Source organism: Lissotriton helveticus, chromosome 11, assembly GCF_964261635.1.
Source record: "Lissotriton helveticus chromosome 11, aLisHel1.1, whole genome shotgun sequence".
NCBI classification, from domain to species: Eukaryota; Metazoa; Chordata; class Amphibia; order Caudata; family Salamandridae; genus Lissotriton; species Lissotriton helveticus.
Genome location: NC_136072.1, coordinates 626,886,977 through 626,903,036, shown reverse-complemented (window position 1 = coordinate 626,903,036; position 16,060 = coordinate 626,886,977). Strand labels below are relative to the sequence as shown.

The 16,060-nt window shown below is 55.4% G+C and overlaps 1 protein-coding gene across 1 annotated transcript in view; it reads left to right on the top strand.

Moving 5' to 3' along the window:
• LOC144791016 (E3 ubiquitin-protein ligase DDB_G0292642-like) overlaps window positions 1-16,060 on the top strand; it is a 278,187-nt gene that overhangs the window by 111,982 nt on the left and 150,145 nt on the right. The window contains exon 2 of the mRNA XM_078665645.1: window positions 23-190. Within this exon, the coding sequence (XP_078521771.1) occupies window positions 23-190 (168 nt within the window). The remainder of the gene's footprint in view (window positions 1-22; window positions 191-16,060) is intronic.

The following is a 16,060-nucleotide window of genomic DNA, read 5'->3' as shown; positions in this document are numbered from 1 at the left end:
TTCTGCTTCTCATGATTTTCAGGGCCATGGCAAGTTTCACTGCCCTGCTGATGTTGCTGGTCAGAAATGTCTTAAAGAATGGCCCTACATGGAAGTTCGGAAGAATGCTTTGCTGACAGACGATGAGCGGGCCATGTTTGAAGAAAAAATGGCATTGATTGCAGGCCAGCGGGACCGTGGATTTAAAAAGGTGAGTTGTGATGTGGCTGCTCTTTCTGAATATCCTTCACTTTCTTTATGTCTATTTAATATGCCGTGTACGAGTATAAGTGACACTGATCAGCAGGAGCGTAGCTTGGGGGGGGGGGGGGGGTGATTGGGTTTTTACACCCCACAGTAAATGTATTTTCTGGTAAATTGTCGGGTACATGTGCTGTCAGTAGGGTATGGAGAGGTGTCTGTAGGATTACACCAGGAATTGTACATACAGACAACTAAAACACACACCCTCTCCTTCTGTTTTGAAAGCCATAAAAATGTTGGTTATTTTACAAAATTGTGTGTTTTCTCTTTTTTAGTACCACTACCAATCATATTCCTCTCCTATTCCACTACCCCTTAGGCCCCTCTCATGCACCCTGCTTATCCTGTATGTATTTAACTTTCTATGCCAGCGAGATAGTTGGAAAATCGGATGCTCACCGCCCAAACTTACAGGCCAAGCAACGAACCCTGATGATCAGAACAGGGGCGGCTGGTGACATTTGAAAGTGGCGGGGCGTAAACTTATTTTCGTACTGCACAATGGCGAGCAAGCGTACCGAGCGAGCCCGAACAACCTACATACAGGTTTTATTGGGGAAAAGAGTGGACAAATGATGCATTTTCAAGCAAACTTGAGGAAGCAGGAACTTAATAAAGCAATACGATTGAATTATTTATCAGTTAAGAAATTCCATGTCTTCTGTTACATTTTCGACCCTTTTCAGCATTCACAAACATTACACATTTACTTCCACTGACTAACAGTTCTGTTTCCTTTTTCACCACATAGCTTTTCCCACCCATTACCCACATCAACAGGCCCTTTCCCTCACTTCACAGCTGATCTCTCAATCCAGCCCTGCATATTTAAAAAAAAGACCAGGGCAGTTCCACCTTGAAGTTGAAAAGAACCCGGGTCTTCCCACTGCTAATTTCTCACAGGCAAGCAGCGTCTCTTACCCCTATAATAAGAGCACATTGGCCCTCAGCCCATCTTTACATTTTCCCCTTCATTGGCCTCTCACACGAGTGTGGTGTATTCTACAATGATGACTGATGTGAGAGAGGAAAATAACTTTTTGTTTAGACAGCCTGGTTGTCAAAGATGCATCCTATGTTGTGAGAGGTTGGAGGAGGCTCTTTTTAGATTTTGTTTCTCTAGTATGGTGTAGGAGATGGGCGGTGAATGTAAAATTGTAGCCTTCGTGATGCGTCTGAAAGGTGTGCAGGTTAATTGCATGTTGTTTGAAGTGGCACACAATTTTAGGGCGTTTTCCTACTTTTAGTGCTTCCTTAATTAATCCAACAAGTGGCTTTGATTTATTTTCTGTTTGTCTTTGGGTGGGCGCAGCGTGCTTCCCTATGAATTTACGTCCAATCTATTAGTAGTACCGAACATAAAGAAATAAAACTGTAATTGCATTTTCACAGCTTGAGGAATATACGATTTGTTTGGTTAGGATCTTGGTTTGTGAGCCACAGCTGAACACGAGTTGTAAATTGTTTGACCACATAAAACTGATCTACATAGTGAAGTAAAACCACTAAAGATTGGCACTCAAAGCCTTGAGAAAGGTACACCTGTCTTCCAATCTCCATAGTCTACTGAGCTATAATGAGGCCCGGTTTTGTAATACTACAAGGCAGGGTCGGATTGGGATTGAAAATCGGCCCAGGCACACAAAAAAAAAAAATCGGCCCCCATTTGCATAATGCCTTTCCTCAAATCACTGCTTCAGTGTAATTGCATTAAAAAGAAGGAGGGGGCTTAAAAAAATGCACGCCTTAGTTTACACTAGTGAAACCCACCTGAAAACAAGTGAGGCCACTTCTACTGAGGCCCCCTGCCCCGCTCAGTATGTGCATACATTAATGGGCCGGCCAGCGAGACAAAGGGAGTGATACCTCTGCCTATTGCTAAACCGGTGGGGGGGGGGGGGGGGGGAGGGGGAGAAGGGTGCCGATCTGCCTGCAGAAAGGCCACTCAGCCACCCACCGGGCCGCTGGCTGTATTCTGAAAATAGAGACACTGCCCAAATCGGTCCCAGACTGCTAAAAAAAGCAGCCCACAGCAGGAACTCAGACACCATGCATGCTTCGGAAAGGTAAAAACAAAACGTGCATTTGGGTTTCAAATGTCCAATCCTGCAGCAGCACACTTCCAAAGCCCTTACATGCCAGTAACCCGATTCAAGGCCCCATTCTCCCGATTTTTTTTTTTTAATCTCCCTATTTGCTCTTCTGAAATGTTGGCATGTATGACTAATGATTCTGCAAAGGGTATCCAGTCTGTTATCTAACAAAAGAAAGTCCCACTTGAATGCATCAGAGTCCTTATCCACAGCCGTACATTCCCCTACCCACCACCTCGATTGGCCATTTATCCCATTGGGCCTTTCCGATAAGCGATAGAGGGGACTGAGTTTATGGCTGGAAATATTTTATGGGAGAAAAAGAGGGTTGCTTTGAACGTTTTCTGCCAGGATTGCTTTTGGTTTTCAGTCCGGCCCTGTGAAGCTCTAATATAACAGGTCGTATGACCTGCAGACGAGCGTGAAACTGTCCGGTCTGACTTTGAAATGAATATTTTGCTGCGTTTCTTTCTCCGGGATTATCCCTTGCGATATGAAGTGTTTACACGCTAACAAATGCAATTCTTGCAGGCCTGTTAAAATTGCGAAGCCCACTAATACCAACAGATACAGCAGCCCGATACAAAAATGTCCAATATGGTATTCTGAGGATTTTTTTCCATTCACTATCACTAATCACTCACTCTTAGTCTTGCTTTTTCACACTGGAGCAAGTCAGAACAGGGGATCGATCGGATCGGATCTACACCGTCACCACGAGGTCGATGACTGGAGCAGGTCAGACTCATTCAGCACTCAGCAGGATGGATCGGATCCATCTTCACCGGGTCCACGACTGTCTGTGTAACTACACGCAGCGCAGGCCTGTGTGTGTGTATACGACACAACAACAACACAGGCACAGCTTGTCGCGACGGTGAGGCGGCCGGGCCCGGGAGTGAAGTCAGATGTCTGCTGCCTGCGCACGAGGCGAGCCCCTAGACTAGAAACTGAGAACGGCATGGCGCTCGTCCCGAAATGGCCAATCACTGCATGGCTTCACATGAAGTCACACAGTGATTGGCCATATGCAGTGCTTCTGAGGCAGTGTGCCACAGACTACTCGCCCAGTCTCCCTTTGCAACCCCGGGGGCTGCGGCCTGGCTAAAGCAGCACCCCCTTCGGTCCCTCTCTAAGGGGAACTTCAGTCAGGTAGTAACGCGCATGCTCGGGCTAGTTACAGCCCAAAAATTCACATGCGCAGTACTGCTGCTGGCCTGCTGCAGCTGAGTGTGGACTGTCACTCAAGCTGCAGCAGACCAGCCACCCCCACTCATTGCGCACTCCGGATTCAATCAGGTGTGTCCCGGATTCCCGGCGGGAAGCGCTGCGCTGCGGCGCTTATAATTGTGCAATGCCAAAAATATTTTTAGTGTGCTGCTGTGCTCTTGTCACGGTGCGTCCAGGCTTAGTGGGGCTACGCCCCTACACCCCAATGGACGCACCGCACCTCATCAGCAGCTAACATAGGCACTATACTAAACTCTAACACATTCCTCTTTAAGGTGAGCTGCACCTTGTGACGGCCTTACACCAGTAACACACAAAGGGGCAGATTGACGAATTTTTCATGCAGCACAGCGCAGTGCCATGTCTACTAACATGTGCCTGCTGCTACTTTCATCTCCTGCACTTATGCTCTAAATAGGTTGTCTTGTACAACGCACAACCCTGCATACTCACACTCTGCTCGCCCTGCACACTCACACACTGCTGGCCCTGGACACCCACATACTGATCACCCTCAATACTCACATACTGATCACCCTGCAGATTCAAACACTGCTCACCCTGCATACTCAAACACTGCTCTGTTGGACGGGGCAATCTCAGGGGGCCAGGTTGTGCTCACCCGGACACCCCAAGATCCACCTCTCCCACAGAACTTGCCGAGTCTTGGTTGTGAGGTCCTCGCCGGGGAGGACTTCGGGTCTAGGATCGTACACACTGAGCTCACACCACACTACGAACAGACACCACACCGGTGGGTTTTAGTAACAAGATCTTTATATAAGCAAATAACGAAGGAAGCACTCTGATATACACAGTGGTCAAGGGATAGTCTTTTAGTCTCTGGGACAGTACGAGGCGTACCCTGCGCACAGCTCTCAATCCTCGAACCGGGGGGTACGGGACGATGGTCGTACGGGCTGCTTCGCCCACGTCGAGTCGGCTCGGTCGTGATGGCGCTCTCGATGGTCCAGCCGGACCCGAGTACTCCTCGAGCCGCGACGAGGTCAGCAGGGCTCGATCGGGAGAAGTTCGTGAGGAGCCGCGACAGCGTCAGCAGGGCTCGGATGATCTTAGAGGTCGAGCCGCGACAGCGTCAGCAGGGCTCCGATGGTCTTAGAGGTCGAGCCGCGACAGCGTCAGCAGGGCTCTGATGGTTACAAGAGGACGAGCCGCGACAGCGTCAGCGGGGCTCCGATGGTTACAAGTTCAGCTTGAGCAGCGACAGCGTCAGCAGGGCTCAGAGGTTCCGGATGAGTCTTCTTAGGGTCAGCCGCGATCAGATCAGCAGGGCTTCAGGTCCAAGATACAACTGCCCGCTAGTTGTCGGGCGGGCCCAGTTATAGTCCTCCTGCTCTTTGATCTCCGGGCCCTCGCAGGCGGAGGTCTCAGGCCCTGGGGGCTGATCGTTGGCGAGGTCCGGCGGGTGGCTCTTTGATCCCTTTGAAGGATGGGTCCGGGGATTCCCAGACACCCAGTGGGTCTGGAGCCAGCCCTCGGGGAGGCCAGAGGGGTGATCGAAACTGGCCCACAGGGGAGGGCCAAAGGTGTGACAGAAACCAGCCCCTCAGGGGAGGCCGGAGGTGCCATCGAAACTTCCTGGCTTATCTCACTCGGGAGCCCTTTACCCCCCAGTCGGGACTGGCGCGCCTTTGGAGTCTGGGTTTCACTGGGGCCGGGGTCACGCTAGGCCTAGGGAGACAGGGATGTCGGGAAGGGAAGATGGCGTCCGGGCCTTGTGGGGCATGCAAGGTTAGGCGCTCGGAGCCGGGAGTGGAGCGGGGAAGGCAGGCCGGGTCGAGGTTCCAGGGGGATCTAGGCCTCGCTGGGGTAGGGCGACCAGGCTCGGGGTGCAGGTTACACTAACGGGGAGGCTGGGCAGGGGACTCGGGGTACAGGCCTATGCTCACAGGGGGTGGAGGGACAGAGGCGAACCACGCCACGAGGCCGGGTCCAACACGCGTCCCCCCCAGCTGAAGGCGGGGAGAACAACCCATCCTCTTGGGGGTTCTCTTCGCTGAGGCGGAAGAATCGGGACATGCCGTCTGCGTTGGCGTGGTCAGAGCCAGGCCGGTGCTCAACAGTGAAGTCCATCCCCTGGAGGGAGATGGACCAGCGCAGCAATTTGGGATTCTCCCCTCTCATCTGCATTAGCCACCGGAGGGGTCGGTGGTCGGTCTGGACCCGGAAGTGAGTACCGAACAGGTAGGGCCTCAGCTTCTTCAGGGCCCAAACCACCGCGAAGGCCTCCCGCTCGATGGTGCTCCACCTTTGTTCGCGAGGGAGTAGCCTTCGGCTAATGAATGCCACTGGTTGGTCTAGGCCGTTCTCGTTCACCTGGGACAGGACCGCTCCGATGCCATGTTCGGACGCGTCCGTCTGGACGACAAACTCTCGGGAGTAGTCGGGGGCCTGTAGGATGGGGGCGGTGCACATGGCGTCTTTCAACGTTTCGAACGCCTCTTGGCAGGCGGAGGTCCAGCTGACGTTCTTCGGCTGGTTTTTGGAGGTCAACTCCGTGAGGGGGGCCACGATGCTGCCGTAACTCTTAATGAACCGGCGGTAGTACCCCGTGAGCCCTAGGAACGCCCGCACTTCCGTCTGGGTCGTGGGGGCCTCCCAGGCCACGATGGCATCGATCTTGGGCTGGAGGGGGGCTACGAGGCCGCTTCCGACCTGGTGCCCGAGGTAGATTACGGACCCTTGTCCGATATGGCACTTGCTGGCCTTAATGGTGAGACCAGCCTTTCTCAGGGCGGTCAGCACCTCCCAGAGGTGCTGGAGGTGCTCAGACCAGTGGAAACTGTATACTGCGATATCGTCCAGATATGCAGCGCTGAACTCCTCCAACCCTGCCAGGACCTGGTTCACCAGCCTCTGGAAGGTGGCGGGGGCATTCTTCATCCCGAAGGGCATCACCCGGAAATGGTAGTGACCATCCGGAGTTGAAAAAGCGGACCTTTCCTTAGCTCCCTCGGTGAGGGCGATCTGCCAGTACCCACTGGTCAGGTCGAATGTGCTAAGGAAGCGAGCAGCCCCGAGGCGATCGATAAGCTCGTCGGCTCGGGGGATGGGGTGCGCATCGGTTCTGGTGACTGCGTTGAGCCCGCGGTAGTCGACGCAGAACCTCAGCTCGGGAACAGCACCGGGGGCGGCCGCCTTCGGAACCAGGACCACGGGGCTAGCCCATGGGCTGTCAGAGGCTTCGACCACCCCGATAGCTAGCATCTTTGATACCTCGGCCTTGATGCAGGCCCGGACTCGGTCAGGGACGCGGTAGGCTCGGTGCCGTACTGGTGGACTATCCCCGGTGTCCACGTCGTGGACGCACCAGTTGGTGACGCCGGGGGTGAGGGAGAAGAGGTCCGAGAACTGTCCCAACAACTGGCGACAGTCCTCGCGCTGCTCGGGAGAGAGGGAGGAGGAGAGACTCACTCCCTCTACGGAGCCATCTTTTTCTTTCGTGGACAGGAGATCGGGGAGAGGCTCCGTTTCTTCTTCTTCCCCATCGTCCGTGGCGAGGAGTAAACTCAACTCGGACCGGGCGAAGTGGGGCTTGAGGCGGTTTACGTGAAGGACCCGCAAGGGGTTCCGGGGGGACTCTACATCGAAGAGATAGGTCACCTGACTCTTGCGTTCAACCACCTTGAAGGGCCCTGTCCACTTGTCTTGCAGGGCACAGGGCTCTACGGGGGCCATCACCCAGACCCGCTGCCCGGGCTGAAACTCGACCAGAGTGGCATTCTGGTCATACCACCGTTTCATCTCTTCCTGGCTGGCCTCGAGGTTGGCCTCGGCCAGTTCTCTGAACTTCCTCGTCTGGTTCCGGAGGGCCAGAATGTATCGAAACACATCGGGAGGGGGCGCTGGGGCCGCCGTCTCCCACCCTTCCTTGACCAGGGTGAGGGGTCCCCGGACGGGGTGCCCATAGAGCAGCTCGAAGGGGCTGAACCCCAGGGCCTTCTGGGGGACTTCGCGGTATGCGAAGAGGAGGCAGGGGAGGAGGACGTCCCACTTACGTCTCAGGGGCTCTTCGAGACCCATGATCATTCCCTTGAGGGTCCGGTTGAATTGCTCCACCAGACCGTTACCCTGGGGGTGATATGGGGTGGTGAATTTGTACGTCACCCCACATTGTTGCCACAGGGACTTCATGTATTTTGAGATGAAGTTTGTCCCTCGGTCGCTGACGACTTCTCGGGGGAATCCCACCCGGGAGAAGATGGCCATGAGGGCCCGTCCCACTACGGGGGCGGTCACCGTTCGGAGGGGAATGGCTTCGGGGTATCGGGTGGCATGGTCCACCAGCACCAGGATAAAGCGGTGACCCAAGGAGGTCTGGGGGTCGAGAGGGCCCACGATGTCGATTCCCACCCTCTCAAAGGGGGTACTGAACACGGGGAAGGGTTGGAGAGGAGCCTTGCGCTTCCCTCCGCTCTTTCCGCTGGACTGACATGTGGGGCAGGACTTACAGTGGGCTTCCACATCGGAGCGCATGCCCGGCCAGTAGAAGTGGGTGACCAGGCGATGGTACGTTTTGTCTTGGCCCAAGTGTCCCGCCAGGGGCACATCATGGGCCAGGTTCAGGAGGAAGCTGCGGAAGCGTAGGGGGACCACCAGCACGCGGCCGGACCCTAGTTCGGCGGATTTTTGCTCGCTGTACAAGAGGCCGTTTTCCCAATATACCAAGTGGGAGCCGGACTGGTCACCGGCGGCCTGCTGCCGCGGCCCAACCAAGGAGGGACAGGAGGTCTGCTCTAGGCAGAATTCTTCTCGGGTCGGTCCCCCTTCCTGGCGCCATTGGGCCAGCTCAGGAAGGTCGTCCAGGCTCGGGGTTGGTTCGACGCCAGGGCTGAGGGGGCCTGCGTCGGGGGGGAAGCTCTCTCCGGGGAACCGCTCAGGGGTCTCGGAGGGTTCAGGGACCTCGGGGTCCTCAGGGGTCGCCGGTGCTGCCTCTAAGGTCGCCCCTTCGGGGGTGGCCCTTCGGGTGGTCATTGACCGGGTGCTCACACAGGCCCACTCGGGCAGGCCCACCATCTCCAGGTGGGTCCTTTTCTCAACCCGATGCCATGGGGAGCTCTCGAGATCGTTGCCGAGCAGGCAGTCCACAGGCATGTCTGAGCGGACTGCCACTCGTAACTCCCCAGAGACGCCCCCCCATTCGAACGGTACTTGAGCTATCCGGCAGGTGCAGACGGAGTTATCAGCTGCGATCACCCTGCAGGAGATGTGGGGAACAATCTGGGCCTCGGTGACGAGGTGCCGTTTGACGGCGGTGATGCTGGCCCCAGTGTCTCGGAGCGCCCCTATGTGATGGCCATTGACCGTCACCTGCTGTCGGTACTTCTCTGTATTGTCGGGTAGGGGAGCTCCGGGGACCATTTCCCTATTCCCCAGGGAGACTAACATCATAGCCGCGGGGTCTGCGCCCTCAAACTCCTCTTCTCCCTCCTCTTCTTCTAGGGCTACTGAGGTGATGTGGCGTGCTGGGGGGCCTGCAGCGGCGGGTTTCTTGAACAAAGGGCAGCGGGGGTCATTGGCATAGTGCCCTGGTTGCTGGCAATGGTAGCAGGCTTGGCTGACTCGGGGCCCTGGCTTAGCTGGGGGAAACCCTGCGCGCGATGTGGGAGGCGAGGTGCCGGGCTGGTTTCTGGGGGGACTACGCGGAGACCCTACCTGGGAACCCCTCTGTCTGTTCTGATTCCCCCCTCCCCTCTGGCGGGACGACCCCTGTTCATTTCGGCCAGGATCTCCCCCGGGCCCCCGGGGGACTCTGGTGCTCACCCAGCGATCGGCCTCGACGGCCAGTTTCCGGGGGTCAGCCAACTTGCTGTCCAGGAGGTGCTGTCGGAGTTCCACAAAGCAATTCAGGGACAAATGTTCATATGCAATGAGGTCGATGAGCCCCTCGAAGGTGGATACTTTGCTGCCCTTGATCCACCCTTCCAGGGCCCGGCTGTAGAAATTGACATATTCCACCCAGGTGGTGCCAGGGATCTTCTTACAGTCTCTGAAGCGTTGGCGGTACATTTCTGGGGTGAGCCCGTACCTTGTGAGGAGGGCCTCTTTCATGTGGCTGTAGGAGGTCTGTTCGGCAGACGGTAGGTCGAGTAGGGTGTCTCTCCCCTCCCTCAGGAATCGACCCCACAGCCCGGCTCCCCAATCTTTCTGCGGAACTCGGTGGGAGGTCATGGCGACCTCGTAGGCCTTGAACCATTGCTGGATGTCATCGTTTTTATAATATTCCTTGACCACGTCCTTGGGGATGTGGACCTTGGGTTCCACCGGGGGAACAGACTCTCGGGTCGCTGCTGTTTTGTTGCCTTCATTCCGGGCCTTTAGTTCTATTTCCAATATGCTGCGCTCGTGCTCCAGCTGGAGCTTCTTTCCGTCGTGTTCTCGTTGGAGCTTCTTTTCTTCCAGTTCTCCTTGCAGCCGCAACTGCTCGATGGCTAGCTTTTTCTCGGCCAGCTTGAGTTCTCCTTCCATTTTCAGACGGGCTAGTTCTAGTTCGTGGTTTCGGTTGCGTTCTCGGTCGGTCATTTCTTCTCGAGACAGACCTCTCTCCGTGCTGGGAGTCCGCGTCGGGGACTCTGTTCTTTCTCGCTCTGGGGCGTGGGTTTCGATCAGGGGGGCTCCCCCTCCATCGGCTTCTGTCGGTGCTGGAGGTTGTGCTCCGGCCTCCACCCAGGCTGTTAGAGCTTGTTGGAAGTCCTCTTTGGTGTTTAATCCCGTTGACGGGATACGGAGATCTTTGCAGAATTGCTTGAGCTCTCGGTGCGAATAGTCTCCCAGAAGCTCCATCTGGAAGGTGGTCTTGTCGTTCGTGACGCTCATGGCTGCTTCTTCGTTCGGGTAGTGTGTCAATACTGTACGATCCCTAGACGTAGGTTCTTATCGCGACGCTGCCACCAATGTTGGACGGGGCAATCTCAGGGGGCCAGGTTGTGCTCACCCGGACACCCCAAGATCCACCTCTCCCACAGAACTTGCCGAGTCTTGGTTGTGAGGTCCTCGCCGGGGAGGACTTCGGGTCTAGGAACGTACACACTGAGCTCACACCACACTACGAACAGACACCACACCGGTGGGTTTTAGTAACAAGATCTTTATATAAGCAAATAACGAAGGAAGCACTCTGATATACACAGTGGTCAAGGGACCACAAAGTCTTAGAGGATTCGGGAAGGGGGAAGCGGGACAGTCTTTTAGTCTCTGGGACAGTACGAGGCGTACCCTGCGCACAGCTCTCAATCCTCGAGCCGGGGGGTACGGGACGATGGTCGTACGGGCTGCTTCGCCCACGTCAAGTCGGATCGGTCGTGATGGCGCTCTCGATGGTCCAGCCGGACCCGAATACTCCTCGAGCCGCGACGAGGTCAGCAGGGCTCGATCGGGAGAAGTTCGTGAGGAGCCGCGACAGCGTCAGCAGGGCTCGGATGATCTTAGAGGTCGAGCCGCGACAGCGTCAGCAGGGCTCCGATGGTCTTAGAGGTCGATCCGCGACAGCGTCAGCAGGGCTCCGATGGTTACAAGAGGACGAGCCGCGACAGCGTCAGCAGGGCTCCGATGGTTACAAGGTCAGCTTGAGCCGCGTCAGCGTCAGCAGGGCTCAGAGGTTCCGGATGAGTCTTCTTAGGGTCAGCCGCGATCAGATCAGCAGGGCTTCAGGTCCAAGATACAACTGCCCGCTAGTTGTCGGGCGGGCCCAGTTATTGTCCTCCTGCTCTTTGATCTCCGGGCCCTCGCAGGCGGAGGTCTCAGGCCCTGGGGGCTGATCGTTGGCGAGGTCCGGCGGGTGGCTCTTTGATCCCTTTGAAGGATGGGTCCGGGGATTCCCAGACACCCAGTGGGTCTGAAGCCAGCCCTCGGGGAGGCCAGAGGGGTGATCGAAACTGGCCCACAGGGGAGGGCCAAAGGTGTGACAGAAACCAGCCCCTCAGGGGAGGCCGAAGGTGCCATCGAAACTTCCTGGCTTATCTCACTCGGGAGCCCTTTACCCCCCAGTCGGGACTGGCGCGCCTTTGGAGTCTGGGTTTCACTGGGGCCGGGGTCACGCTAGGCCTAGGGAGACAGGGATGTCGGGAAGGGAAGATGGCATCCGGGCCTTGTGGGGCATGCAAGGTTAGGCGCTCGGAGCCGGGAGTGGAGCGGGGCAGGCAGGCCGGGTCGAGGTTCCAGGGGGATCTAGGCCTCGCTGCGGTAGGGCGACCAGGCTCGGGGTGCAGGTTACACTAACGGGGAGGCTGGGCAGGGAACTCGGGGTACAGGCCTATGCTCACAGGGGGTGGAGGGACAGAGGCGAACCACGCCACGAGGCCGGGTCCAACACGCTCACCCTGCTTACTCAAACACTGCAAACACTGCTCACCCTGCATACTCACACTCTGCTCACCCTGCATACTCACACTCTGCTCAACCTGCATACTCAAACTCTGCTCGCCCTGCATACTCACACTCTGCTTGCCCTGCATACTCACACTCTGCTCGCCCTGCATACTCACACTCTGCTCGCCCTGCATATGCACACTCTGCTTGCCCTGTACACTCACACACTACTGGCCCTGGACACCCACATACTGATCACCCTGCATACTCAAACACTGCTCACCCTGCATACTCAAACCTCTCGTCCTGCATAGTCACACTCTGCTCACCCTGCATACTCAAACACTGCTCACCCTGCATACTCACACTCTGCTCGCCCTGCATACTCACACTCTGCTCACCCTGCACACCCACACACTGCTGGCCCTGGACACCCACATACTGATCACCCTGCATACTCAAACACTGCTCACCCTGCATACTCAAACACTGCTCACCCTGCTTACTCACACTCTGCTCACCCTGCATACTCACACTCTGCTCACCCTGCACACTCACACACTGCTGGCCCTGGACACCCACATACTGATCACCCTGCATACTCACATACTGATCACCCTGCATACTCAAACAATCACCCTGCATATTCACATACTGCTCACTCTGCTTACTCAAACACTGCTCGCCCTGCATACTCGCACTCTGCTTGCCCTGCACATTCACACACTGCTGGCCCTGGACACCCACATACTGATCACCCTGCATACTCACATACTGATCACCCTGCATACACAAACACTCACCTTGCATATTCACATACTGCTCACCCTGCATAATCAAAAACTGCTCACCCTGCAAACTCACACACTGCTGGCCCTGGACCCCCACATACTGATCACCCTCAATACTCACATACTGATCACCCTGCATATTCAAACACTGCTCACCCTGCATACTCAAACACTGCTCACCCTGAATACTCAAACACTGCTCACCCTGCATACTCAAACACTGCTCGCCCTGCATACTCAAACACTGCTCACCCTGCATACTCACACTCTGCTCACCCTGCATACTCACACTCTGCTCAACCTGCATACTCACACTCTGCTCACCCTGCATACTCACACTCTGCTCGCCCTGCATACTCACACTCTGCTCGCCCTGCATACTCACACTCTGCTCGCCCTGCATACTCACACTCTGCTTGCCCTGTACACTCACACACTGCTGGCCCTGGACACCCACATACTGATCACCCTGCATACTCAACCACTGCTCACCCTGCATACTCAAACACTGCTCACCCTGCATACTCAAACCTCTCGCCCTGCATAGTCACACTCTGCTCACCCTGCATACTCAAACACTGCTCACCCTGCATACTCACACTCTGCTCACCCTGCATACTCACACTCTGTTCGCCCTGCACACTCACACACTGCTGGCCCTGGACACCCACATACTGATCACCCTGCATACTCAAACACTGCTCACCCTGCATAATCACACTCTGCTCACCCTGCATACTCAAACACTGCTCGCCCTGCATACTCACACTCTACTCGCCCTGCATACTCACACACTGCTAGCCCTGGACACCCACATACTGATCACCCTGCATACTCAAACACTGCTCACCCTGCATATTCACACTCTACTCACCCTGCACACTCACACACTGCTGGCCCTGGACACCCACATACTGATCACCCTGCATTGTTTGAGTATGCAGGGTGAGCAGTGTTTGAGTATGCAGGGTGATCAGAATGTGGGTGTCCAGGGCCAGCAGTGTGTGGGTGTGCAGGGTGAGCATACTCACACTCTGCTCACCCTGCATACTCACACTCTGCTCGCCCTGCACACTCACACACTGCTGGCCCTGGACACCCACATACTGATCACCCTCAATACTCACATACTGATCACCCTGCAGATTCAAACACTGCTCACCCTGCATACTCAAACACTGCTCACCCTGCATACTCAAACACTGCTCACCCTGCTTACTCAAACACTGCAAACACTGCTCACCCTGCATACTCACACTCTGCTCACCCTGCATACTCACACTCTGCTCACCCTGCATACTCACACTCTGCTCAACCTGCATACTCAAACTCTGCTCGCCCTGCATACTCACACTCTGCTTGCCCTGCATACTCACACTCTGCTCGCCCTGCATACTCACACTCTGCTCGCCCTGCATATGCACACTCTGCTTGCCCTGTACACTCACACACTACTGGCCCTGGACACCCACATACTGATCACCCTGCATACTCAAACACTGCTCACCCTGCATACTCAAACCTCTCGTCCTGCATAGTCACACTCTGCTCACCCTGCATACTCAAACACTGCTCACCCTGCATACTCACACTCTGCTCGCCCTGCATACTCACACTCTGCTCACCCTGCACACCCACACACTGCTGGCCCTGGACACCCACATACTGATCACCCTGCATACTCAAACACTGCTGACCCTGCATACTCAAACACTGCTCACCCTGCTTACTCACACTCTGCTCACCCTGCATACTCACACTCTGCTCACCCTGCACACTCACACACTGCTGGCCCTGGACACCCACATACTGATCACCCTGCATACTCACATACTGATCACCCTGCATACTCAAACAATCACCCTGCATATTCACATACTGCTCACTCTGCTTACTCAAACACTGCTCGCCCTGCATACTCGCACTCTGCTTGCCCTGCACATTCACACACTGCTGGCCCTGGACACCCACATACTGATCACCCTGCATACTCACATACTGATCACCCTGCATACACAAACACTCACCTTGCATATTCACATACTGCTCACCCTGCATAATCAAAAACTGCTCACCCTGCAAACTCACACACTGCTGGCCCTGGACACCCACATACTGATCACCCTCAATACTCACATACTGATCACCCTGCATATTCAAACACTGCTCACCCTGCATACTCAAACACTGCTCACCCTGAATACTCAAACACTGCTCACCCTGCATACTCAAACACTGCTTGCCCTGCATACTCAAACACTGCTCACCCTGCATACTCACACTCTGCTCACCCTGCATACTCACACTCTGCTCAACCTGCATACTCACACTCTGCTCACCCTGCATACTCACACTCTGCTCGCCCTGCATACTCACACTCTGCTCGCCCTGCATACTCACACTCTGCTCGCCCTGCATACTCACACTCTGCTTGCCCTGTACACTCACACACTGCTGGCCCTGGACACCCACATACTGATCACCCTGCATACTCAACCACTGCTCACCCTGCATACTCAAACACTGCTCACCCTGCATACTCAAACCTCTCGCCCTGCATAGTCACACTCTGCTCACCCTGCATACTCAAACACTGCTCACCCTGCATACTCACACTCTGCTCACCCTGCATACTCACACTCTGTTCGCCCTGCACACTCACACACTGCTGGCCCTGGACACCCACATACTGATCACCCTGCATACTCAAACACTGCTCACCCTGCATAATCACACTCTGCTCACCCTGCATACTCAAACACTGCTCGCCCTGCATACTCACACTCTACTCGCCCTGCATACTCACACACTGCTAGCCCTGGACACCCACATACTGATCACCCTGCATACTCAAACACTGCTCACCCTGCATATTCACACTCTACTCACCCTGCACACTCACACACTGCTGGCCCTGGACACCCACATACTGATCACCCTGCATTGTTTGAGTATGCAGGGTGAGCAGTGTTTGAGTATGCAGGGTGATCAGTATGTGGGTGTCCAGGGCCAGCAGTGTGTGGGTGTGCAGGGTGAGCATACTCACACTCTGCTCACCCTGCATACTCACACTCTGCTCGCCCTGCACACTCACACACTGCTGGCCCTGGACACCCACATACTGATCACCCTCAATACTCACATACTGATCACCCTGCAGATTCAAACACTGCTCACCCTGCATACTCAAACACTGCTCACCCTGCATACTCAAACACTGCTCACCCTGCTTACTCAAACACTGCAAACACTGCTCACCCTGCATACTCACACTCTGCTCACCCTGCATACTCACACTCTGCTCACCCTGCATACTCACACTCTGCTCAACCTGCATACTCAAACTCTGCTCGCCCTGCATACTCACACTCTGCT